Below are 26,901 nucleotides of genomic sequence, written 5' to 3'. Positions count from 1 at the left end.
AGTGAACAAAGTATACAGGAAACAGCTTACTCCCTCCATCGTCATTCCTGCCGCCTGCGCTTCAGATTAAACATTTGACGCTATTACTGTACATTCATCTGTGATGATCCGCCCACTTAAGCAGTTTTTTCCTTATTTACATTGTTGTTTACTAATTTTATCTTGATCACGCTCCTCTAACTGAAGCTTGATTAGTTATTTTCTACATGTACCAGATCAACTTCGAAATGAACTTGTTGCATTCAGGACAAACAGTAGATGAGGAGCCCTCGAGTGAACCTTCCTTTCTCTTCAACCTTTTTTCAAACTAAGCTAACAGGGAGGGGCGACTGGGTGAATGAGCTAATGCCTTGAGCCCAGCAGGACTCTCTTAGCAGTCAATAATTACGTGTCATTTTGGAGTAACATGAATGCTCGATATACAATTTTATATTCTGATAAAAAAATCAATGAAGACAAAGTCCTGATAAGACACAATCATTTATTGATCACCTTAACTTGAATAAGGTCATACTCAGAAAAAGCAAGCATCAAGTGAAGACGTGGAGATTTTGGATCTTCGTCGCATTAAGTAGACATGTATACATCTTTATTTTAGTTTTCGCATTTTCAGATATGCTCTGTAACATGTTAATGAGAGTATGAATGGAATATTCTATTTGCAACACATGTTATTCAGAATGAAGTCAAAAGTCTGATTATTGCTCTCCATGTGATGGCCAAAAATTCATCTATCCAGTCATTACAGTACAAGCACACTGATGATTAATCTGAAAGGCAGTCCATCAAAATAGCTGTTGAGGTATTTCATCAAATTTTGGAGCAACACACCAACAAACCGGTTTATAGACTGCTGCACATGTGGCTAAAACTTTGCTGCAAGGTCAGACCAGTGCTCCTTTGCTCCCACACTCTAGTAAAGTCTAAATCCTGCGGCGTCATTTCCTTTTGTATATTTGCTGAAAAACTCTGGCAGAAGGAGAGTGGACTTTCAGTAAATGGAAGCTCATAAAAATCTCTTTTTACTCCGCAGTGTACTAGAGGAGGTAATATTCCCAATAAAGCGCAGATTTGCCCAAAAACCAGACATTAAAAAACGTCAAAAGGGACTATACCACAAGGAAACTCTGTTCTTGGCATGTGGACTTGAACCATAGACTGTACATGTGGACTAAACATCTGTCACATCAACAGTGAGACACCATAAAGCAGGATTACATGGGATTATGCGAGGATAGTTCTTTTCTGTGGCAAAGAGAAGCTTGATACAGCTAATCCAAGACATGACGTGTCATATTGTGTTTAATAATAGGCTTAGATAGAAATATGTGTTATGTCTCTTAAAAGCAGACATGACATATGCACACTAGTCTCTTTATGATGGGATTAGAAAGTTTAATTCATTTTAATAATATTACATAGGGGAACAAACTATCTTTTAGAAAAGTGATTCGTAGAGAGAAGCAGCTTTTTTATTGACAGAAATCAATAGAAATATATATATTTTTTTTTTATGTGTGCAGATAATATTGATCATATAATTATTATGTTTGGATGATTTAGTGGGGGAATGGGCACCCTGTCTAGAGTGTCTATTCTAATCCAAAACCTTCCTCTTCTAGTGGGCTGTTTAGTGAAAGAGGCATCACATCCAAATATTGACTGTCCCCAGCTCCCTTTGTTTAATTCTGTCAGTGTCTGCCAGCCCGGCGGCACACTCCACATGACAGAAAAGAGCGGAAAAACAACATTCAGAGCAGACAAAAAAAAAGTTCAGCTGAGGAAAAGAGGTGTTAAAAAAGTAAGGTTGAGGGTAAAAGAAACAACGTGAAAGACAGACGGGGGAGAAGAGAGGAATGGCGAGATGGGTAGAAGAGGAGGTTAATGAGGCAATCAGGAGAAATAGAGAACTGAATGATTAAATGAGTGCAGGGAGGGAGGGAGAAAATTAGCGAGGAGGAGAGCAGGAGGAGCAGTTATCCTTTTACACTTCAATTAATATGAGAGTGGATGAGACCGTATCTAAACAGGATTGGTGTTGGGAGCCGTCTCTGGCCGTGTTTCCACAGCAGCACCAACTTAGTGAAAGGGCAGCAGCCAAATCAACACATGCTCAAGTACTTGATATTAAATCTATTCACAAATCCCATCTGTTTCCAGAGAAAGTTCTGAGGCTAGGTTAAAACTGAAATTTGATGAATAACATAGATTTAATTTCAGTGGAAGTAGAAAACAGGCAACCGCTACCCAAGGCCAAACCAAAGTCGCTTAAGTGCATCAAGGCATTTTTCATTATTCATGAATTATACTGTGAGCATGATTCACAGCCACTTACATACCTCTCTATGTCGGGAAAGGTAATCAGCAGCATTCGCAGGAAATCCTGTTCCAAAAAGAAAGAAAGGAAAGACAGGAAGAGATGGAGGCATTCAGGGAGGTGTGGGAGAAAGAAAAAAAAAAGAAAAGAGAATGGCATACCTGATCTTAAGTCAGGAGTGCAAGGTCAAGCAGTGTTTATGTAACATCCATTATTTAGAGGGAAGATTCAACCTGCCACTGAGGAAACAGAAGCCAGGTGGAACTCATCACATCCACACACACACACACACGCACACATGCGCACACACGCACGCACGCGCACGCACAGTCCTCCAGGTGTGATCACTCAGCCTTGTGTTCCCAGCAGAATAAACATATGAGCTTATGTATCGTCATCAATCTGAGAAGCTGCCTAAGCATTTTCAACTATTGCAACACATGTGATCAAATTCACTTCAGCCTCCAATTAATGGGAATAGCATTCTTCCTCAGAGACAGGTCAGAGTGAACAAAGCACAAATCTGAGCTCAGATTTTATTAACAGCCTGTGGACTAATTTCTGTTTAAATGGCTCAGGAAGAATTTTCCTGGAAAATAAAAACGATGTCACGTTTAGGTTCGATCCTGACTACCTTGCCTCTCTTCTATTCCCAGACAGCCCCAACAGTGTGCAACACTATAATGTTACACATGGAGGCTGCTAATGTCTACAAACAACCTGCACCCAGCACACTAATGACACAAACTATCGCAATACTCACTTACCCAGACCTATTTACATTTTTAACAGTAGAGTCAAAAGCTTACTTGTAAAACTATAATTACATTGTCACATTTATTACATCATCTGTCAATGTGATCCTGACTGTTTCCATTCTTTTTCATGCATGTTCGCAATTTGGAGGGCAAGCACTGGTGCGAGCTGGAGCAACAGGAAGCTGCCAGCAGTTCAATCAACAGCTACCAGTGTCAATAATAAGAGTTTTTTACAGCCTCACCTGTGACAAAATGAGCTGCCCGTGGTATTTCTTCACAAACAATCTGAAGAAGTCGATGAATTGTTCATCTCCCACTTGACTGGACAAGAACCTGAGGAGGAAGTAACCCTGAACAAAGGACAAGAAACAAATGACTATTCAAAGAAATTGTGCAACATTTTGTACCTATTACAAGACCTGCTGCAAATACACATCATAGAGTGTGACACCTATAAAGACATAACAGACTTTTTCTTTTACACTCCTGTTTCCCTTTTTGATTCTGTCTTTCTCTCCTTGCTGACCACATAAGTCACTCACCTTGAGGTAGTGCACCTGCATGAAAGATTTGTCAGGGTTGAGGGCATGTTTAACTGTGGAGGAGCCAGACTCGCTGACCTGACCAGTGTTTTCCAAGTTGGGCCTGCAGAAGGAAGAAACGGAGCAGATACACAAAAGATAAGATATAAAGATGACAGGTAAGACGACAGAGGGAGAAATGTAGCAGACAAAGTAACCAGGAGCAAGGTTTACAGAAAATGACACAGGCACGGTGAAACAAAGTAAAGCAAAAACACAGTGGAATGAGAGAGAACCTGAGCACAGAGTTTTTATTTTATCCCCTTTTACAGACATTTTAGTTGCAGGAAACCGCATTTTCTACACAGCAAGAATACACCGTCAGCAACACTAAATCCAGCCACTCAGCCGAACCTTTCAATGGGGCACACATTGCCAAGTTGCCTTACATTGCCAGAGGCAGGCTGGAAATCAAGCTGCAGATTTATAATTGCATGCTATAGTGTTTATATGACCTCACAGTGCTGTGCTCCGACTTTACTGCCCATGACTCACTGAGCGAATATATAACGCTTCCACAGAAAAAGCAACTGAGTCTGCGGGTGTAAAAAGAGCCGTGCTCCAGGTTTCGCTGTCACACAGATACAAATCATGCCTTCAACCGCCGTAGACACACAAACAAACACACATAAAACCAATAAAAGCCAAACAAACAGAGCGCTGACGTGGGAGCGCTGTGCAATGATAGTTTCAGTTAGCTGGTATTGATCAAGCAGAGCAGATTAACTCGGTGTGCCAATAGGAAGGCCTTGAAGGATCACCCTCCTACCAAGTCGATACGAGAGGCGCCTGGCCCACCAATCAATACACCCTTCATCACTGGCTAGCACTTTTTCTTTCACTGGACCGCTTCATGATCAGACACGCACGCGATCGGGGGGGGACCACACATCCACATTCTTATTCACACAGATTCATGTGTGATGTAAGAACTCAACGATTAATCTTTTTGAGTTAGGCTTCACAATTTGGTAAAATATTTGATCTATTTGAGTCGTTGGCAAGGCACAGTGAGAGGGGAGCGGGGACAGGGGCGGGAGATGAAATAGATTAGGGCAGAGGACAAGAGGAGGAGGAGATGTGGGAGAAATCGAGGACAGGAGATAGAAGGGAGTGTTTGGTTTGCTCAGCGGACTGAGAGAGCGAGAGAGAGGAAGTCATCAGCATCCTGGAATTTCTAAATTTGACTGGACGCTCTTACAAGGACTTTCATCATGCACATGAGGGTGTGTTCCTGCTTGTTTGCATGTGCGCATGTGTGAGAAAAATCACAAATATGACCTGGTTTTGGGAAAATCCATTTCGGAACATTTCGGTAATGAGCCTCAGTGTCTTTACATCAAAGCTGCCAATATTCTCAGCGTGTCAGTGGACGAATTGATTACCAATAAAACACATTTGTGAAACATGTTGGATTCACTTTATATCTCATCAGGGCAAAACATTTCCCCCTTTTTTTAATATCATATATTTTTGAACTTGCTCTCTGTCCAGTCTCCTGCCCTTGGTGCCTGCGACTGTCTGTTGCTGCTGATAAGACGAAATAGATTCTTTCTAGAACAGCAGGACGTGCCGTATCCCCGGGAAATATTATGTGTTCCTGTCTGACAGAGAAAGGGGGGTGGAAAAGGGTTTGGGGCAAGAAACAAAAACAGTGACAGAACATGTATTTCCAGAAGAAAAGTGTTTGTGCGTCAGAGACACCAGTGGCGGAGCAGCGAGAGAGGGAAAATGTTGATCCATCACTGCCGTGTTAGACAAAGGAACGCAACCCTTCCCACTGTCCAGCTCAGGGATGTATGGATGTGTAAATCCCCGTCTTTTGCTGTCTCTCTTTGTCAGAAATGATTTACTACAGCTTTAAACGGAATCGCTGCTCGCTGCCTTGGAGAATCACACAATAGCTCAATGTATTTCAGAATAAATGGTGCTCTTATCTGACTTGTGGGCCATGTGTGTGAGATGGAGGGTGTTTGTCTCTGTGTGTGTGTGTGTGTGTGTGTGTGTGTGTTTGTGTGCGTAGCCATGCATACACCTGGGTGTGTCAGAGATCGAGAGAGAAGGAAAAAAAGCGGAGGAAATCAGGAGCTATTACTGACAGAACTTAATGTCAAACGCACACGCACGCACGCCCACACACACAAACCACACACACACGGGCAAAGGTTTATAGCTCCACAAGCCATATCCTGACAAATTACACTGGGTTGACTGTGGAAACCGGATAAGGTAGAGCAGCACTCCCAGCAGCCCAGTAAATCAGCAGGGAGAATGGCGTCTGGCCCAGGCTGCCCTAAATATAACTCATCTGAAATGGACTGATAAACACTGGCCACTGGGGCCCCTGCTGGATCACGGGATGTCGATTGTGACCCACTGAACTAGGAAAGCACAACGCTTGTGTGGTGAGGAGGTTGTGCGTATCTCATTGTACAACCTACCTATTAAAGGTTTCTTTTCCTTTACATCCTTCACCTCTCTAATTTTGTTTATACTATGCTTCCACTCAGGTGTAATGCTACAGGCAGTCAAGCCAATGTCAAAAATTTCATGACCGGTTCCCAAAAATGTTTTATTTAAAGCCAGGAGATTTGGCTTTTCACAATGTTAATATAAAGGTTTTTTCAATTTGGCAAATAGGTAAAATATATACAAAAGAAGAGACTAAGACGGAGAAGAGAAAATGAGGGACTGATTGAATGCTGGACGTAGATGACATCAGGTGTCTATGAACACCAGACCGGTCAAAGGATCAACGAGGGAGGGGTCAAAGGTCAGTGTCAGTGGAATATCCAGGAAGTCATTCACATCCGGGACTAAAGACCATCACTGAACTGAGACTGGGATTACAATCTCCCGACACCTGAGCAATGTCCACCGTCACTGATAAAACCCCATCCACTGATGAAAACTGTACGATACAGTCAAAGCCCCAAGAGAAGACAGTAAACCTCAGTGATGAGTTTATGTTTTGTCAAGGATAGTGTTTCCAAGGCCTTGCATCAGAGAAAACTCACATGTAAAACAAAAACATCATGAACTAAAATTGTTTGCTTTTAATTTCATTCAGAAAACATTTCTTGTGGGTCCTTTATTTATTTGATTTCCTGCTTGTCTCTCCAGTATTTTCTTGGGACATTTCTTTGAAACAACCAACTGAAAACTGAATTATAGGGAATGATTTTTTTTTAAATAACTGGAACCTGAGGAAAATGAGTCCCTCTCCTGAGCCATATACAATGAAGTATTACCCACAATTTTAAACATGATTTCGATGTCATAATGATCACACAGTAGACTGTGCTCCTAATTTAACTGGGTTAGAAGTTGATTAACAAGAATACTTACTTCACAATAACTAATGATGAGATGGAAAACAAACAGAGGCATACATGGAATTTCAATTGCAATTAAAAGCTGTAATTGACTCTTCGAAATAATGTGTGAGCATGTTTCCAACAACAGCATCATGCTTAAAGAGATGTGAGGATTTAGAAAGGCCGCTTTAGAAATAATTATTTAATTACTAAAATGTTTCCATGAATCATAGTCAGCCATGATGTATGCATATGAGCCTATTTGTCTGTTTGTATGAGGGCACGTATTATTTGCATTATTCTCATGTTGGTTTTATGTTGTTGATTTAACCTCGGCAGGTGCAGAGAAACCTAATCCTGATCCTGATAATCGTGTCTGCCTCATGGGGGAACACCCTGATGAACGGCAGGACAGACACAGACAGCTCTCAAGTGCATGTTTAACCCTTTCACTTACAAACTGTTTCCAATGTATAGATGTAATATTTTTCTCAGACTTCCAACATGTTCAAGCCTTGAAATGTGAAAACCATCTGAAATATATATATATGTATATAATTTAAATTAAAATATATACAATATATATATATAAACAACAAACACTAGACATCATCAGTATTTCAGTATTTAGAGTTACACATGTTCCTAAATACAGTATGCACTGAAAATCTTGTGAAAATGATCCTTAACACCAACAGTAACATATAAATAAAATATTTTTGCAAGTTCTTACATTTTTAAGTAAAATATGAAATGCTAACAAGTGTTAGCATTGTCTCCATTAAAGAGTTAACTCTTGTCTGAAGTTTACACCGATAATCCAGTGATGACACTGCGCTTCCAACCTGGATAAAACAAACAGGGTGTGGGTCCCACATTGTCAGGGTGAGATGAAAAGTTTGTGTGTTTGTGTACGTGCCCGCCATGCTCGTTAGCTAGCAGAGCTCAGACATGATGGTGCAGAACACCTGGATATACTCTGCTACCACACCTGTATCCCTGGAATGCATAAACCTCACGCTCACGTGTGTGTGTCGGCCCGTGCAGACACTTAACAAAGCACTGGACCTCATTCCACATTTTTCTCTATTCCCTCAAACTCTCTTGCACTTTGCTAATGTTTCCTGTCGTTTAGTGTTGGCTTGTTCAAAAGGCTATTAGTTAGTCAACTTGGTGGATTAGCATTTTGTATAATAATGTACAAGGTGTGACATTGCCGACTGAAATTGTGACATATATGAGCAACTGCCTTGAACCATCCATTCATCCATACTACATTTCCTGTGTCCTGTTTTGACCATGCTCAGCTAAAGAGGGCCCTTTCCTCCCAAACACAGGCTGAATCAATAAGAGACCCACCTGAGGATCTGAAGTTCCTCCTGAGAGTTCTGCAGCTCATCAGAGAGCCGTCTCCACCTCAGCAGTGCCTTCAGGTCAGACTGCTCTGCTGTCTCTTGTAAGGAGAGCTGGGGGGAGAGATATGCACCATTAAAAGTGTGTAGAGGAAAGGATTAATGCAGAACAAAGAAATCAAAGGAGGAAAGAATTAATATGGTGGATTTCATCAGCAAAAACAGAATGAACCAGATCAAATGAAATGCTCACGGTCATGACAAAAGCACTAACCACTGCGTCTTATTGATTTAGGCAGCTCTGCCCAAGTCTGCTTCTTCAGAGCCAAGCTCATATCATACAGGTGACACGATTAAACAGCCCAGACACAAGAAAAACATTTGTGTAACTTTACACAGTGTGGGAAAGCAAGTAGAAGGATTACATCTGTGGTGTACGTCAACTGCTGGATTAGAGCTGAGGTTAGTGTTAGCAAAGGATTGGTACAGATGCTCCACCCTCTTCCTTTGTGCTGTTATTTATCTATTCATTCAGGTATCCTTAATTAGCGAGCTGCCGGACTCCTCCTGCCTAAGGCATTAGGATATCTTGCGTAAAGTTAAATACACAGGCTCCAAACTGGAAAACGGAGTACTTTCTATATTTTGATCTACGATACGATCTTTAAATGTTCACTTTAACAGTAGTTGCTTTTTCTCGACTCTTATGTTTGCCTCAGCTTAGTAATTTTAAGTAGCTTAGAAGGTTTGGGTTGGAAAGCTTATTTTGTGGTTGGCTCCAGAACTTCTTTACCCTTTCATTTCTTTTTGGCCAATAACTTCTCTGACCCTTCAGACTTAGTTTTTGTTTCTTGATTGTCCCTTTTCTGCAGTGGGACTTGGATTGGTGTTTTTATAAAGTGTTTCCTCCTGTGCTTGATGTTTGCTTTTACTACAGTAATCTCACGTCCAACTCAACCTGACATGCAGTCCACCCACAACAGTAACATTTGGAAGTCTTGGCTCAATAGATGTGGAAATGGAAGGTTGGAACGTCAACCTGCGTTTCCCCTCGTTGTTGTTGTATGGAGGTGCTGGGTCACATTATACAGCAGCACGTCTATATAATGACAGGGGAAAAAGTGAACGTGTATAAACAAATATCTCAATGTTTCCTGAGGTAGTTTTTCATTGACTGGATTTCTTATGAGAAAACCTTGCTTTCTCATTTAACTGAGCTGTCAGACTAAAGTAGCCTAAAATAGCTGTATTGGGCAGCCGTTGTACTGTACCTGTTGTGCTTGGGCCCAGATAATGTCCTCGAGGTAAGTGGCAAAACCTTCGCTTATCCATTCCTCAGTCCAGTCTCTTGCTCCAATTACCAGGCCAAACCAGGAGTGGGCAATCTCATGGCACAGCCTGGACCCACAAAGAGACAGGCAGCTCTTTCCAGAACCAGGACTCCCCGTAGACAACACACTCTGGGACAGGAAAATTATATGGGGGCTGCATGAGGAAGACAGAGGAAAGACAGAAGGGATAAAGAAGAGGTATCAAGTCAGATATAAATTATAAAAGGAATGGGATGTTGTGAGAATGAAGATTAGATGATGGGAGAATAAGTGTTTTTGTAATTCTATGAGATTTAGGAAGTAAGATTTACAGACAAGTAAAAACAGAGCACAAAACAAGAGGGAAGTATCGGTTAAGAGGAAATAAAAATAGAAGCGAGACGAAGACAAACTGTACCACCCTACAGGCAGATCAAAGAATAAGCAAAGTAATATTCCACACCTAGGATTACAGAAAATTTAGCCTGAACAAGCCAAGTAAGACGAACTGACACACGAGTGAGGCAATGATCCCCGTCTCTATCCTCTGCATTATGTTTAGCTCAGCCAAACCAAATTGCTCTGCTTAAGAATAAAAACACATGTTCCCTGGAATAAGATTGTCCAACAATAAGCAAAATAAATTACATAATATTTGGAATTTTGAGAGGTTTTGTGCAACTGTTAATCTTTGCCATTAATCAAGGCAGGGTGACTGTGTAACTCCCACTCCTGGTCTGTCACTTTATGACTTCAGGGCAATGCTGTAAATTTTACTTTTAACAAGGGTTTGGAAAATGTCATGATGTTCTACATAAAAAGATAATTAAATAGCAAAGAAAGGAACTACAGGAGCAAACCAGAGTCTTACATAAAAAAATCATAAGTGTTTGAAATTATTATACATTCATGACTAATTTATTGGGCAACTAAGTAAATTCTCCTAAGGAAATTAAATGTATGGGGTTTTATTATACAATTTTAGATCATGTGCATAGGATATGTGGTAACAGCTGTTTGCCTCTAGGCTCTTGTCTAAACAGATATTATAAGTACAGCATTTAAATACACAAAAAGCCTTAAAGTGCTTTCAGTGATACCAAAGATAAGATGCTATTTCTGTACAGAGAGATGGAAACAACAGTTCAAAAGCCTCATTAAGCATTTTAGCTAATAAGAACACTATCAAAGCTCTGAATCAACCAAAACTGGACAGGAAATGCTTTGCAAATGTGAGCTGGCAAATACTATTTATGTGAATAATAGCTTCCATTAATGTCTATTTTAATATGTGATATTGAGTCTAAAGTAGAACTTTTGGTCTTTCCTTCAACTTTCCCTTTCTTCTTAATTAAGGTCGTAAAATTCAACATCTGCCAATAGAGAATACCGAGTAACTAAAATAGGACTGGCACAGCACCAGACCACATTCAGACATTAGAATATGAAGTCTGGAGCAATGCTAGTGGCTCTTGGAGACTATACATTGCAAAAATTTGCACTAAATGCTAATACCTGTGATGATAACACACTCATGTTAGGCAGGTATACACCAACACTTATATAATTCACCCTAAGGGGAATTATATGTTTGTGATATTCCATATCAGTATGTGAAATAGCTGTTGAGATATTTCACTTAATACCACAGACATTAATGTGTAAGTAGCACTAGATGAAAAGTTAAGAGAATCACCTGTATGATGCATCATCTGGGAACCATGACTGACTGCAGAATTTAATGGAATGACGCAAAATACTTGTTGGGGTACGTAAGTCTGGACCAACACTGATATCTGATAAACCATCTTGTAGTACTTGTAAATATCAGCACATGAATTTTAACCATGAGACCACAGTATGGTAGAACACAGGACCAAATGGGAGTGCTCTGTCAAAGCCAAGGTCATGGCTGAAGAATTTTCTGGAGCATTCTTTACTTTGTTCTTATGTAACAGGCTCTCGGTAGCCTGAGGGGCTTAGGGACAACTCTGTGTGAGAGGCTGTTCTACAACAGGAGAACTGAATGGTCTCTATCTCTCTCTTCCCTGGCCCACAACACCGGACTGTCTAGAGATCCTTTCACCCTCTTGAGATCTTAAGTGTCACAACCACCACTGTCCTGACATTGGAGGGACGATTTATGGTGAACGGCAAGTCCCTACCGAAAAGCCCCCCCCCCCCCCCGAAGCAGTCATACCACCCTTTAACTGCACCTAATACAGTTGGGTTCATAGTTCTGAGGCCACTTCCCCTGTCTCTGACTTTTAGAAGTCTTCATCCCTATGGTCCATTTTAGTTTCCTTTTATAAAGGAATTATCCATGTATGTTACAGTAAGCATCATGCAGCGATAAACTAAATAATACAGTGATTCCCCCTAAATAGTTACTATGGTCCTACTTCAAACTGCTGATAGATAGCAAGTACAATTACTTCACCTGTTGGATTGACCGTTTACTCCCACAGCTACCATCAGCCCACACATTGGTGCCATTCATGAATTACAGGGAGCTGTAAAATGAGCTGCTCTCATTGAACACAGATTAGCATCTTAAAATAGCAGATGACAGTAGAGTTATTCTCTGTCCATGCTATAACCTAATTATGGTCACAAACTAAGTCGATTATAAAGGAATACAGGGAATATAGACATAGGTAAGGCCGGGTCTGCCAGACAGTCTATTTTGGAGGAAAGGAAAATTGGATATCTGAGCAACACAACTACTCTTTATTTCCCTGAGGATGGTTCAATCAGATAAGAGGCAGAGCATCGCCCTCTGTTACTCAGGAACATGTCAACATCATACAGTATGGTCTTATGGGCATCATTTCCGAGACAGCGTTTCAAATTTAATCCCATGTTTTTCCTGATTACACAAACAAAAGCTCTCACTGGAGCGGGAGATGCTAACATTAGCCTTATGATTTTTTCTTGTAGCCTAATCTTATTCCCCCCACAATTGGATAAGCTCTCCTTTGTTGTCAGTTCCAGCAGTGCGTTTGTGTGTGTCCATGTGTGTGAGTGTGAAACACAAAGACAGCCTTTCAGAGACGGAACTTGCACATGCTCCTCTGAGGGAGGCGGAATCCGTCACTACAGTGACAAATAGTGTCATCCCACCATGGTGGGGATGAATAACAACAGCATCTTTCACATTCACTGATACACTGACTGACATTAGTTGACATCAGGGACCTGTCAGGGATACAAGCATGGGATGTCTTCCACACACATGAGTATACAGTACACCTTCATCTCCACTGTACATGTGAATGTAAGGTCTGCGGAGAGGAAGACTGTGTCCGTACTTGAAATTGAAATAAATGTTTATAATAAAATACTTTCTTCATTGCACAATAGTTCTTCAAAATTCTGGAATTTTGGAAAATGTGCAATTTTGACTCATGAAGGAAGCATTAATTTAAGTTGCTGATTACACCAACAAGAGGAAGGATGTGATAATTTTAGTTTTTAGTTTTTTTTCATTCAGATGATCAAAACATTCTCAAAATCAACATTTTCTTATTTACTTGCTAACAAACTTGTTCTTCATTATCATACAAAAAGCTTTTTTTAAGAGTCCATGGTGATCAAATTAAAACATCAATCCAAGAGGATTTTAAATCATACCAAATAACAATTAGCAAACATACAATATGAAAATTTAGGCACTACTGTGAGTCCAAAAATGCCTTTGATTTTCAATTTCTCCCATTTTACCTGAGTTACTGATTTTATTAAATTGGTACAAAACGATAATCTATTGCAAGAAGTCTAGTCAAAGATGTGCTGCATTTTATATAAACTTGCTTGAGCGGGTCACCCACTAACCAGAAAGTCACAGTTCAATCCCAGTCTCCCCCCATTCTGCCTGCCAAGTGTCCTTGGGCAAGATAATAAACCCCAAAGAAAATAAATACAGACAATTTATCATAGAGGTGATAGAAATGAAAAGATACATTTGAATGGAACCTATTCATTTGAGTTTTACATTTTTCTGATGATTGCACATTATGTGTAATGCTGGAATGTTTTTTTAAACCTGGCCACAACTGTCAAGGTAAATTAATTGATTGATAATCGTTGGCTCTGAGTCATGTTTGTTTTTGATTTTCAATTGACTGCCACAATGGCCGTGCAACAAGTTGCACTTTGGATGTAATAAAGATCAAATCTACTCTGCTGTACACAGACATATTCTTTTACGAATTATATTAAAGAAATGGAAAAATTAATTGGATTTCAATTGGATTAATTTGAGTCTCTTGGTTCTTGATTACCTTCATGTGGTGTGCCTGGAGGCCTTGAGAAAACTATGCAGAGTCTTTAGGGCAAACACTACATTTTTACATTAAAATGATTACAAAGAGTCCTTTGACTTCACATCAATATAAAGCGATAAACAAAACAAGTCAAGATAGAGACTGTCTGCATATAGAATAACAAACCAAAAACCTTAGGTGACCTTTCTGGTGGTAACACCCCACTGGGTCTGAGTCGCACAAAATGAAAAACTGATTAAAGCCCTCCTGTGCTTTCTCACGAGACAACCTCACGACACGGACTCACCCGGGGTGACTTGGCCTTGAGTTTCAGAGGTGTGAGCCAGGGCAAATCTTCAATTTGGTGAGACACAGATTGCAATAGTGATTAGCTCCTCCATCTCTCCATCCATTATTCATCCCTCCATCCCTCCATCCATTGTTCATGGCTGTAGGCCATTTTTTCCCCAGCGGGACACTTCCATGCATAATGCAGCAGGAGCCCTATCATAGTCCTGTAATTGACATCCCCAGCTCAGCTCATAGCAGAGACACCAGTAAAACAGCCCCATGAGACAGAGGGATGAGGAAAAAGATGATGGGAGCTGAGTGAGTGTGTACTGTATGCGTCAATGAGAGAGTGAGAGCGAGAAGCCAATTAAAGCTGGAGAAAGAATTCAACAACACAGAAAGACAGATTGGAGAAAATATAAGAACAGAGAGAAAAGGGAACTTTAATCAGTAAATGAAAGATTATGTGACAGCTATGAATGGAAGGAGAGAGAGAAAAACACAAGAGAAGAGAAAGACAGACAACATCTTCTCGTCTGTCATAGTGTGTGTGATGAGTTTTGCTCTTTCCCCGAGTGCAGTGTCAAAACCCTGGTGCGATAACTGTTGAACTGCTGAGCCATTATGACACAAGATGCTGTTACAGCAGCATTTTCACACATTTTACACATTACTGCATACCAATGCAGAGACATGAATACATGCACTTTTAAGACACAATGACAGACAGGCAAGGAGATGGACAAAAACCACGTGAAAAACATGCAAAGAACAATTCTTCTCTTCTTTTCTATTCAAGCAGAGGTTGGAGGGCTGGCCTTTCCAATGTCAGCTTACGGGAAGAAGCTTTGTCTCCCTTCCCTCCCTCTTGAACAGTCTGTGGGCTATTTTAGACACAGGGGCCTATTTGACCAAACTCCTACCACCCTTCGTTCTTTTTTAACAAGTCTGACTTCAAATGTCTGGCATTCCAGGCTGGCTGCAGATCAGCGCCCTGCTCCCAGACGGGGCCCCACAGGGCCAGGCTAAATGCCACTCCATGTAGGGCCTGATCACATGAGCGAGGGCCAGGCCGGGGCCCCCAGAGAGCCGCCCCACCCACATACACGGCATCGCATCAGAGCCCGAAAATAAATAGCAGAAAAGATATCAGAGGTCACCAGGAACAGGGAGGGAACTGTGCTGCTCGGGTCAGGAGAGAAGAAGGCTTTGTAGTGCCGGCACATGAGAGTGATGTGATGAGTCTTAAAGTTACACTGTTGTTTTAGTTGCTGTTAAATGCTTACACTTCAAAAAAAACATTAATGCTTGTATATGTGTCTAAAGCAGGTCAAGATTGTATGATGATGGCATCCACGAGGGTCATAACCTGAGGAGATAAAAAATGCTTGTCTGCCTACACGAAGATATACATGAAAACACAATGACTGTATAAGATGCAGTAATAACTTAGCACCCACATAAACCAGCAGAAAATCACAGGCACAGACATGGAAATACACAGACACACACGCACACTTTCAGCAAATCCACTTTCAGTCAGTATCAGCTGTGAAGTGATAACAGATGTCTTATCCATCCTCTCCTCTCCTCACACTACAACAATCCACAGAGCAGTTTGTTCCTTGTTTAGTACCGAGTCCAAAAATGATGTCATGCCAGAGGAATGTTCTTGAGTGTGTGTGTGTGTGTGTGTGTGTGTGTGTGTGTGTGTGTAGGATGCTGGAGCAAAGACTTAAACAGCATGGACACTTATTTGTCTATAATAGTGAGATCTCTTTCTGTGGAAGCTGATATGCTGCTGATATACTGAAGAAAAAAAACGCAAGAAATCTCTGAATGACACCACAGGAGAAACATCCACAAGCGAACCATTAATGGATGGCAACACACATGCAGGGAGGTACACGTCCACATGTACCTCCACAAAGACAAACTATCACAATGTCTCAGTGCTATATTGTCTTAATACAGTACAATTCAATGGGATTACAACAAAGGGCAGATGCTATATTTTAATGAGCAGTATAGAACTGCAGCAGGAGTTCATCCATCAATCAGTCAATGGCAGGTGTCAATGTGACATTTGTGTGACATAACCCACATTCCTGTACTATTGTACCTATTTACACGCACATCCCATCAGTCACCACACTGCACTCAGACTTCTTGAGACAAGGCAAATCCATTTCACAGGATGATAATTTCAGACGTTTTCTTGCCTGCAGGATGATAAGTAGACGTTTTTTTTTTCTCTCTCTTATGTAACGTGAGAGAACGAGACAAAAAGGAGATGGAAAGTGAGACCGCTCACGACTGCGGGGCAATCTGAAAAGTGTTTGAGAATGGAAAAGATGGATGGAGGCGAGATCGATGTGAAATTAGCCAGCCAGCGAGCTGAGCTGTCTCCTCCACAGAGGTTTCAGACACAACCCCTGCAGTTGATGGATGTGAATGCAACCCACCTACACAACACCACAACAGACAAAGAAAAGAAAGAAAGTCACAAGTGCTGTAACAAGGTATGAGAACGATTGACACGAGGAGGAAGTGCAGTACAAACAAGGTGACAAGATTGGCACAATATTTTTCTCATTGTTAACTAAATACGTGGGGGGGGGGTATTGTATTGGAGAGCCAACATCTAGAGGCAAACAACTCTATCACACATTCAAACCAAAGGACAATCACATTCCTCTGATCAACCTAACTATGTCAGGCAGACACAGGGAGAAAATGTAAGCTCGCTGCTGGATGTCATCCATGTTGCTCAAACAGGGCTAAACACAATTGCTAGGGACTATGTATGAGTTTTATTTTGAGTTTTGATCGACTTGAGAGAAATATGGTAGCAGAATACTGTATATATATCAATGTTCATCACAGTGCAGGAGAAGTTTCTCCAGGTGGTGTGGCTCATTGATTTGAATGGTTTCTGGACAAGTTTGGCGCTCTGTGGTAGAGAGAGGCTTCAGCAACACAGACAACAATCATTCATGGTTCATTGCCTTTTGGTCTTTTCATGGGACTTGTTAATGTTATGGAAACTACAGAATATTACCAGCCTCATCCTTCAAGATGGCTTATATAATGGGAGATGCGTGCTGACAACTAAATGCAGTCATGGGAACACCAAAGTGTGGGGCATGAACGTGTCACGTCATGGCAACCCATCCAACACTTGACTTCACTCAAAGCCACAAATGTAAACCTCATGCTGGCAGAATAGGGTTTAACAAACGTGATTTATTATATGGGAACCATGTATGCAAAACTTTGTGCCAACGCATCTCACATGTGGAAATATTTCAAAGGACAAATACGACACTTTGGCCTGCTCGTGTTCTACTAAAAAAATCCTGGGATGGAGTAAATTAAGTAGGATTCACCACCAATTTGGTGGATTGACCAATCAGCAAACATCACGAGCACGACTAAAAACAGCCTATTGTGGGAGCAACTGGTCGACCAGCTCGGCTCTTTCTCCCCGAGGCAAAAACCAAACACAGACATCGGAAGCATTACCAAAAAAGCATTTCACAGCACTTTGTTTCAAATGTCTCATTTTGGCCGGTTCAGCACAGAGGTCCCACAGAGATTAAGTCGTCTGGCTTTGCAAAGAGAAATGAAATTACCCCCTAGCCTCTAGGCTGCAATACCACACACACACACACACACACACACAAGCATGCACATGCACACACACGCCCCAGGATGCACACCAACAGAAGCAGCAGCGGTAGTGTCCCCTACAGCGCACAATGGACCAATCCATCTCTCCACTGAATGGGTCCTATGGACTTATCCATTAGTTAGTAGAATGGGTTGCACAGTGACAGGCCTGTTTTACCACAGCCTCTAATCCAGAGTTATGGCACAGTGTGTCTGTGTTACTGTTAAATGTAGAACTATATGCCAACTGTTGCTAGCAGGTTCACATCTGAGAGCACTTCAAAATGGCACACCATCACTCACCAACCACTGATTATTATTGCAGCATATATGGCACCTGGGACCAGACAGCAAACACAACAGTGGTTATAAATGTGACCGATGCTGCAAATACATCATAACAACTGGTGATTAATATAGAATTCAAAAAATATCATGCATGAATTGCTTTCTGATTATTCCTGTGGATGTTATCATTGCATGTCTACAGCTAAATATATAACCCTGTCATCTTGCAGAGCAGTGGAAGAGTTAATAGATGGCTCCTTCATTCGTGAGAGGGTACTGTAGAGCAGGTAAACCTATACTGCAGATTGAGCAGGAAAGCTGAGAGGCCCCAGATAACTAGGAATGTCCCTGCACCAACAAAACACTTGCTAAACTTGACCCTGCTATCTTCATTAAGAGCACAGAGAAAGGTCTGACCAAGAAAAAAGATACAAGGAAGCAAGAAAAGATGGATAGCAGCAGCCGGTGCTTGTGGGGGTTCCCGTGGGGTGTCCCGTGTCTGTTCACAGATGGCGGGCAAAGGAACGAGGGGAAAACTGTGGAGAAAAATAAATAAAGTTCACCTAAAAAATCTTAACTACTTGCAATCACTCTCAAAGTGTCCCCATGACACTCCCTCTCCCTCTGTCCAGGTGCAGGCATGCAGAGCTGTCTTTTCAACCTGCCAGGCTCTTTTGTGTGGCCACAGACGAGAGGCAGGTCCACTCAAGGTGGTAAGAAAGAAACACCTCATCCTTGACAATTTGATTAACAGCTGTCTCCTGTGCCCGAAAAAACATCTGACCCCCCCCACACCGCGGCCTCCTCTCCCCGCAGTCCCACTAACTGCCTCCTGAAAGAGCAGAGTCTGTGTCGCACACTTCTAGGGTTACTTTGCAGATCAAACTGGAGAGGAGAGCAGAAAGGCAAGAAATCCACTGAGACATCAGAAGGAAGCGGGGAGGACAAGCAGTGGGAGGACGAGAAAAGAAACGGAGAAAGGAGCGAACAGAGAAAAAGGGAGAGGTACAGGTCAACAAGGAGGCAGGGGCTGCAATTCAGTAAGGGTGCAAAGTGATGGGGACTCAGGGCCAATGAGGCGAGAGACTGATGCTGGAAACTGGGGCATTTTAAGATTAACATCTAATCTTTTTAATTGGCCATTTGTTATCTGCTGTTATATTTAATTTACTTACAATATAAGATACTAACAAGCAGTAATGCCTTCTTTTAAAAGTTAATGATCTTTCTAGTTTTATCTTTAATATGCTGATGTTTTTGAAGGATGCATCACATTATCACTTTAAAGTTTTTCAATTTATTTTTCCTAGATTTAGTTTCCAGTCATTTTGGTGCAACATTAAAATCAACTTGCAGGAATGTAGAACTTGTAATTTATTACTGTGAACATCTCATTGCAAATTAATGTTATTAATGTGTGGTTTGGAGCTGAGAGTCGGCTGCCATGAAATTCATGTTCTTCCTTGTCAGAAAAACATGAGGAAAATTGTAACAATTAAAAAACAGAGACACTGTGAAGACGGTGGTGAGAAATGGGTTGTTTCTTGCGTTTATAAGGCTGCTGTTAGGAAGCAAATCTGAAATAAATATTCTTCCCTGCAGCTGTATTACCAAAAACAAAAATTCGACCATACTGAACTTAATGAAACCCAGTGTCTCCTTAGAAGGAAGCAAATCAAACTAAAAACTTGCAGGGTGCTTTACGAAATGGTCCGCAATAATGTTGACTATGTGATTTCTAGTAAATGGTCTGGTCCTATTAAAAGAGCTTAGCTGGTTACACTAAAGAGCCCCAGGGCAGCGGGAGGTTATCCTGCAGGGTAGCAACTCCCCCCGGCACCGCAGCTCGCCACTTCCTCCCAACAGGGACCAATGGCCAATGCAACTTCCTGCTAGCCCATAAACAAACAATGCAGTCAACTGAAGTCAGGCTGAAAATCCTCCAGTGCCACTTATAGAGGTCAAGAGGTATACACCAGTCATAATTTGTGCCTTGTGTCTGTGAAGGTTATATGGCCATCTAGTTTGGCTGTACCACAAGTGGAACTACAAGTTAAACTACGCAATTCTTTTTTTCTTTCCATTTCTTGTGAGACGACAGCAACGTAAAAGCAATGAAACAAAATGAGAGATGTAACGGAAAATGATACGAAGCTGGAGGAGCATGAAAAACTATTTTGCCAATAAACACGTTTTCAAGATGCCAAGTTGGGCGATGTGTTTGTGTTATTCCGCTTGAATAAAACAGCCATTATCACGAGAGCTGGTGATAAAAGTGCAATGAGATGTGCTGAGAGATATTTTCTATGTCTGTGTTTGTGGGTTTTATCAGAACCCGCCATCAAGTGGTGTGGGGCGGCACTCCCTTCCCGTCCCCAAAAAACCCCACGGCAATAACAAATAATTGCACGTTGAACTGGCTCCATTGACTTAAAAGTAAATGAAATGTTAGAAACATGGTGCCTTAAACATTCACCACCTGAGGAAAAAAGTGGATAACAGGCAATGACAAATGATCTGTGCAGCATTCCTCTGACGTCACCCCACTGCACTAAACACACATCCTTACACCATTATTTGAACAATACAAGCATTCATACGAAAACAAGCACAGGAATCTGCCTGTCTACAGAGCAGCAAAACAAAACCCACATGACTAAAAGGCCTGTTTCAACACTTGTGTCATTGCTCAAGTAATGCGCAGGGAAAACACCGCTCTCACTCTCTCTCTCCCTCTTTTAGCAGACAGCCATGTCTTCATTTGGCAATGTGACAAACACACCGATCTCTTAAAATCCTGCGAGTTCAACCAAGGCTTCAGGACCCCGCAGACCTCAGCTTCAAAGAGCATGAGGGAAATGCCGTGCCCTTCCTGTCACTCCCAGTCGGAACCAAATGACGTGGTTGAGATGCGACTGAGAGATTACGCATCCAAATAAAAACAATTAAATGCATAGAGTGAGCTTAGCAGGTAAAAAAAAAGACACAGACACAGACACCCACAGAAATGTACATTACTAATTGCTAATGTTCAGTAGATGGTGAGCGGTCCAACCGTGACAACGCAGATTCAGGACAATGAGCTTTTTTTATACCAACTGGAAACCTTCTAACTTGGAGGGATTCCCCTCTGTGCTCACTGATTCCAACTCTTTCACGCTCTGGCTTCCTCCACATCCCAGGCATGACGTCAAACCTCATCCATACTCTTCTATGTTTAGCCATATTGTATTTTTCTTCCTCTGCCTTGTCAAGTCCTCCGAGTTTTAAAAGTTTTACTCATAGCAGAGGGAGAGGTTCACGCAGCAGTGCTTCTACATTCCAAACTCTGAGCCGGGTTTGTCAGAGGAGCAGAGTGAATATACAGACAGACAAAAAAGAGAATATTTGCAGGATAATATGCATCTGTTGACAACTTTAACTGCTTAAGAATTCTTGGAGCCAAAGCAGAGGAGGATTATGTTGAAGTATAACAGATTGATGCTCTTGTTCCATAAAATAAACTAATTTTGGTTATGCGAAATCCTATGAACTGCTGACTGGCTTCATGCCCTGGAAGCTACATTTGCGTAAAGCCTTGTACACGTTGAGTCTGTGCATGTGGCTAGAAGCCTTGCGGGTGCACAGTGTACGTGGCACAGGCCTTGAATGCAGACCTGCCCTTACTTGACTTCTTAATCTTCGTTTTCCTGCCCTCCCTTCTCCGTATCTCAGTGTAAAAACTTCACGGCGCTGTGATTCCTCCCCTCCCTTCTCTGCATCACACTACAACAGTTTCATGTCCCCTCGCTGCCGCTCCTTGGCCCATAGCCCCTTTGCTCCTGCTGTTTCCACTGGGGCACTGCACAAAAAACTTTGCTTGGCTTGGTCCCAATAACCGGGGCCCACATACCTCCCAATCCCTAGATTAAATAGCGCCAGTCTCTGAAGTCCTTCCAGAGCCTAATGGCTTTTGTTGCTGGGAATAATCCACACATCCTCTCCCACATCCTGGGGGTCTGCTGGCCTATCATGAACCCAGCTTTCACTCTCTTCATTTCTCTCTCATCTCCATCTCAATCTATGCCTCCATTTCAGAGACCTCCCTGACTTCCTTATGTCGCAACCCTGCGGTTAAGTGCAAAGGCGTGCAAGACATGGAGGGGAGGATGCAAGGAGTTGACACTGGGTTGAGAACCATGGAGAGTTTTATTGGGAGTCAGTGCAGGTGCTGTCTGAAGCCTAATGAAGGCCTTAAATCTTTTCTTGGTCGTCTGCAGCTAACTGGAGTGTAAGCAGCCAAGGCGAAAGCGATCAGTGCCTGGGAGTGCCTGCCCGTGTAAGCATTTGATGTCTGTTCTGAATAAATACAGCAGGGAGACTGATTTTCAAAAGATGGGGGAAAGACTTAAGTAAATCAAAGAGCCTTTCTATATTTTGGGAGAACTAGAATAAATATGTAAAGTTGAGAACTAAATCCAGACTATCTTGTCATTTTCTATGCTTTCAAACCTCTCTGATTGAGAACACTCTTGGATGCAATGTCAGAATATTACGCAGAATACATATTCAGGCATGAGCTCATATCCTGTCTGGGGGGCTTTTCTCCAGGGAGGCCATCGGGGGAGAGGAGGAAAACAGACTGAGACTGCAGAGCTATGTTCACCGAACACCCTGATCATTTCACTTCATCAACGCAATTTTTAAAAAGGCAAGACATTTATGGTCTATATTTTTCTTCAATTTCCAATTTTAACCTCATTCATATGGCCGCCGGCTGGATTTCAATCATATCTCCAGGCGAACCATACGCCAGCTGAGAGACATACACTGTAGAGAGAATATAAAACTTGATTTCCAGAGGCACTATCACCATTGAAGAAAGCTGGAGGCCAGACAGAAGAGTGATCGGCCATACGGCGAGGTGGAGAGGACAGAGTAAGAACGGCAAACACAGGGGGGCTCGAAGATTGAGGATTATTATGAGGGCAAAAGAGTGGGGGGATGAGACGAGAAAAATAAGAGACAGCGCAGGGTGAAGAAGAAGTGACAGAAGCAGAAAACTGCTGATTTTCAGGATAAAAAGATGACAGAAAGCATGGGATAATAAGGTAATAAAAGAGGCTAAATATGGAAACAGAGTGGAGGGAAAGAAGTTAAAGAGGAGGACATGTGTGGGTGAGGAGGGGACAAATAAATAAATAGAGGAGAATTATCTGGAGTGCATAGTACAGTAAATCTGTCATCCTGTGGCTTCGTGCCCACTAATCAGCCCCCAGACCACCACTGCAACTGCACACAAACATGCATACATAAATACACACAGGTCTAGTGTTTAGCAGAGAGCCTGCAGACCACCTGAAACCTCTGGAAAGCTTCAACACAGCAGACTATTGACTCACTCACTGAGTCAGTGAAGCTGGGCCCAGAGAGTAGAGGTTAGCCACCTCTCTCTTCAAGAGGGTCAGGGTTTTGGGGTTAGGGATTTGGGGTCTTTTAAGGGTAGGAAAAATGAATTAATGAAGATGGAAGAACCGCGTTATGTTTTGGAGGAGGAGATGGAGAAATTCAAATACAGTGTAAACATAACTGGGAGTGCAAACTTAATGGCAAAAGAGTGTCAACAGGTTAAGCGATGTGGTGGGAGTCAAATGTTGGGAGAGGATGAGAGGAGAGCTGTTTGGGATGGAAGAAGGGAAGCTGTAAAGGATGAAAGAAGAAGTGGTGAGTTTTGGAAACAGGGTGCGGGAAGTGGTGAAGTAAAAAGTGGAGTTAATGATGGGACAATGAAAGAAGACAGGGACGGCATATGGAAAAGGGTTTAAATTTAGATTTAGTGAGGACGCTAAAGATTCCTTTGTCTGCCAACTTTTATGCATTTACATTTTGTCTGGCTTCAATCTCATGCAGCTTGAGTACTTTAATGGTACATTTCTTATTGAAAGAAAAAAAAGTGGCAGCATCACAACCTTTTTACGAGCACCGTGGTTATCCCAGAAGTCAGACCGTAAGTCCCCACAGGCCAGTGTTGAAAGCCAGTTACACTGGGTGGAAAAGCAGGGTTGATAAGTGATTGAGTTGATTGATTGAGTTTAGAAGGGAGTTATGGTTGGACTCTGTAATTCAGTGAAGGATTCCAACATGAAAGATCTCAACAAAGAAGATTGAGACAGAGTGAGGGGGTTTTGAAATGTGAGGCATATCATTAATCTCTCAAGCCAGAAACATTTTACTTTAAAAGAACAAACAAACCAGAAGCAGCAGGACAGAGAATGAAAAATAACTGTGCTGCCTTTAGCTGTTGTGGTGAAACCCTGATGTTTCTCAACAACCTGTCAATAACTGTATGCATTGTCCTACTTTAAATTACTGCAGAAGACAAACATTTGCTACGACTGGAGAATTTCAAACCTGCCATTTTTTTGAGTCCGTTTGACTATAACTGCTTCCAGAGGCAAAATTCAAATATCTCATGATGAAAAAGAGGAGCCATACACATAGAAGATGCAGATGAAGATGTCAACTTGGAAAGACAAGATTCAAAAGCGATAGGTGATAAAAGCCGGTGCCAGTGTCAATGTGCTTTAAACAGGAGGAAATTGAATGTTCATAGTAGAAACTGTTTTTGTTAACTGTTCTTTTTTAGACTTGATAAGGAGTAAAATGCTCTTTTAAAAGGTAATAATATAACAGTGTTTTCTATACTGCTTGTTTATGTTGCTTTTGCAGATTTAAAATCTGAATTTTAGTTATTTACTATTTAATTTGCAAAAACCATGAAGTTAAGCTTGTTTACTACTAGATTTCTCAGTCCCTCCAATGTCCTTATCCTTCTCTCTTTCCAGAATTTTGACCAATCTGCAATTTCCACAATTCTACCAAAGATTACCTGGCCATGCCCAGACTGGAGAACCCTGCTGGAACAATGAGAACGTCAAGGCGTGGAAAGGGATGGACCCCCAGAACGGCATGGGCTGCGGCCAAACATCGAGGCAACAGCTGAAGGACTCCCATCTACAAAAGGAAAGCATTACGTTTCACAGAACTGCAGAAGAGGTTTTACTTGAATCAGATGTCTGTATGGGTAAGATTTACATGTGTGCCACTCATCTTTGAGGCATCATAAAATCCAAATAAACTAAATGTGCAAAAGCTTTTGGCATCATATTATCATTGTTGTTCCAGTTAGAATTTCACATATAGGGTTTGTTCGTGAGAATTCTGACACATACTTTGATCATGCTGACGAGAGATGATGGTGACACAAACATTAGCTGATGCCACCTTTCTCCTCTAATCGTATATAAATATAATCAGATCAGGTCTCAATGGCTCTTCAGTTTAAACTCCACCTGGGCCTTCTGCTGCAAGCTGATGGGGCCAAACACACGGTATGGAATCACCCGCTGGGACCAAGCCGACTGCTCTGTAAATCGGCAAGGGTAGTCACCATGGGAACAAGAGACGCCGTCTTCCACCATGCCTGAATAATCAGTTACAGAGAGCGCCTCATCCTCAAGGGGAGCGTAAGAGAATGTTGAGTCTGAGCAGGTGGTCCGGTCTCCACTGTAGCAGATTAAAATGGGGAAGAAAAGTTTAATCCAAGGTTAATAACAATGGTTTAATGAATTTTCTTACTGAAAAAATACACAGTTCTGGGGTTGGTGAAGCAAAAGTGGCACATCCAGTCTCTCTGTGCTAAGCATGGACTTGAAAGCAATGGAAATATGAAATATATATACGTCACAAAGGCAAAACCACAGTGATCCCAAAAATATCTATGTGTTGACATGTAGCCTCATTCGCTCTTAAATGCAATATCCAGCACTGACTCCGTCCTCAGCGTCAGAGCCGTTCCAAAGGTTTCTAGCGACGTCCAACTTTCCTTCCAGCCATTCAATGAAAATAAAGGCCTCCCTTGTAGTGGGAGATTCCTGGGGCCTGCTACAGGCTACGGCTGGGCTGCCGCTGGAGGAAAACCATAAGGGGAGGGGATGATTACTGGAAACCACTGGCAGTCCTTCCAACCCTCTGGCCAGTGAAGAGGAAGACCCCAGCCCAACCCTGCCCTGCCCACAGTAAACCAGCTCTGACGAATGTTGCAGTCTGGGCTTTATATCCAGAACCTCAATAAAAATTGCTTCTTTTCACTATCCGTAGACCATTTCTGTTGGGAATTGAACCCAATGTGCTACGGTGCAAGCTTTACCGTACTTGTCATAAAAAGCTGATTGAGTGCTGCACCCTATCCATCACCCTAACCTCCCCTGCACCTTTTTTCACATGGCAAAAAGGAAAGTTTCACCCTGGAATGTTGAAAGAGCAGACTTGCATTCATAGAAGACTGGGGAAGAGGAGGTATTACAAGAAGAAAAGAGCACATCAAAAAATAATAAAATACCTGCCAGTCTTGTGCTGAGAGCCTTTTACTACTTCACTGGAGGAGCTTCCAAGTCCAGACACAAGCCCGGCCTCAGTCCGTTCCCCAGACGCATCCCAAGGTTTGGCAGCCTTGCCACAGTCTGTCCTGTTCCTCACCTCTCCCTCCAACGCTGGGGGAATTTCTGCTGTGACTTGGCACCAGTGGCCAACCGCCAAGGTGAAGGTGGAGGCGGGCATGGGCATAGTGACGTAGTAGTTCCACGTTGAAAAACCTGCAGAGGGTAGAGGAGGGGAAAATGTTTGAAGGAAGGGAAGCAGAGAGGAGATCAGTTGAAAGCATGAAGAGAGAAATAAAAGAAAGATTCGTAAAGAATGAATGTAACCAATTT

The 26,901-nt window shown here is 42.0% G+C and overlaps 1 protein-coding gene across 13 annotated transcripts in view; it reads right to left on the bottom strand.

The window, feature by feature from the left end:
* aopep (aminopeptidase O (putative)) overlaps nucleotides 1-26,901 on the bottom strand; it is a 70,007-nt gene that overhangs the window by 38,575 nt on the left and 4,531 nt on the right. For 11 of the 13 annotated variants that reach the window (XR_011240887.1, XR_011240885.1, XR_011240886.1 and 8 more), the window contains 8 exons: nucleotides 26,532-26,784; nucleotides 25,483-25,696; nucleotides 25,020-25,144; nucleotides 9,597-9,810; nucleotides 8,333-8,439; nucleotides 3,618-3,720; nucleotides 3,318-3,425; nucleotides 2,340-2,383 (listed from right to left, as the gene is read on the bottom strand). Coding sequence is in view for 8 of the 13 variants with exons in the window: in XM_020102740.2 (XP_019958299.2) it covers nucleotides 2,340-2,383; nucleotides 3,318-3,425; nucleotides 3,618-3,720; nucleotides 8,333-8,439; nucleotides 9,597-9,810; nucleotides 25,020-25,144; nucleotides 25,483-25,696; nucleotides 26,532-26,784 (1,168 nt within the window). In the remaining 5 variants the exon portion in view is untranslated. The remainder of the gene's footprint in view (nucleotides 1-2,339; nucleotides 2,384-3,317; nucleotides 3,426-3,617; nucleotides 3,721-8,332; nucleotides 8,440-9,596; nucleotides 9,811-25,019; nucleotides 25,145-25,482; nucleotides 25,697-26,531; nucleotides 26,785-26,901) is intronic. The other 2 variants (XR_011240888.1, XR_011240889.1) reach the window with 1 other exon arrangement.

Source organism: Paralichthys olivaceus, chromosome 4, assembly GCF_024713975.1.
Source record: "Paralichthys olivaceus isolate ysfri-2021 chromosome 4, ASM2471397v2, whole genome shotgun sequence".
Taxonomy (NCBI): Eukaryota; Metazoa; Chordata; class Actinopteri; order Pleuronectiformes; family Paralichthyidae; genus Paralichthys; species Paralichthys olivaceus.
The sequence above is the reverse complement of the archived record's forward strand: the minus strand, read 5'-3'. Positions and strand labels throughout refer to the sequence as shown.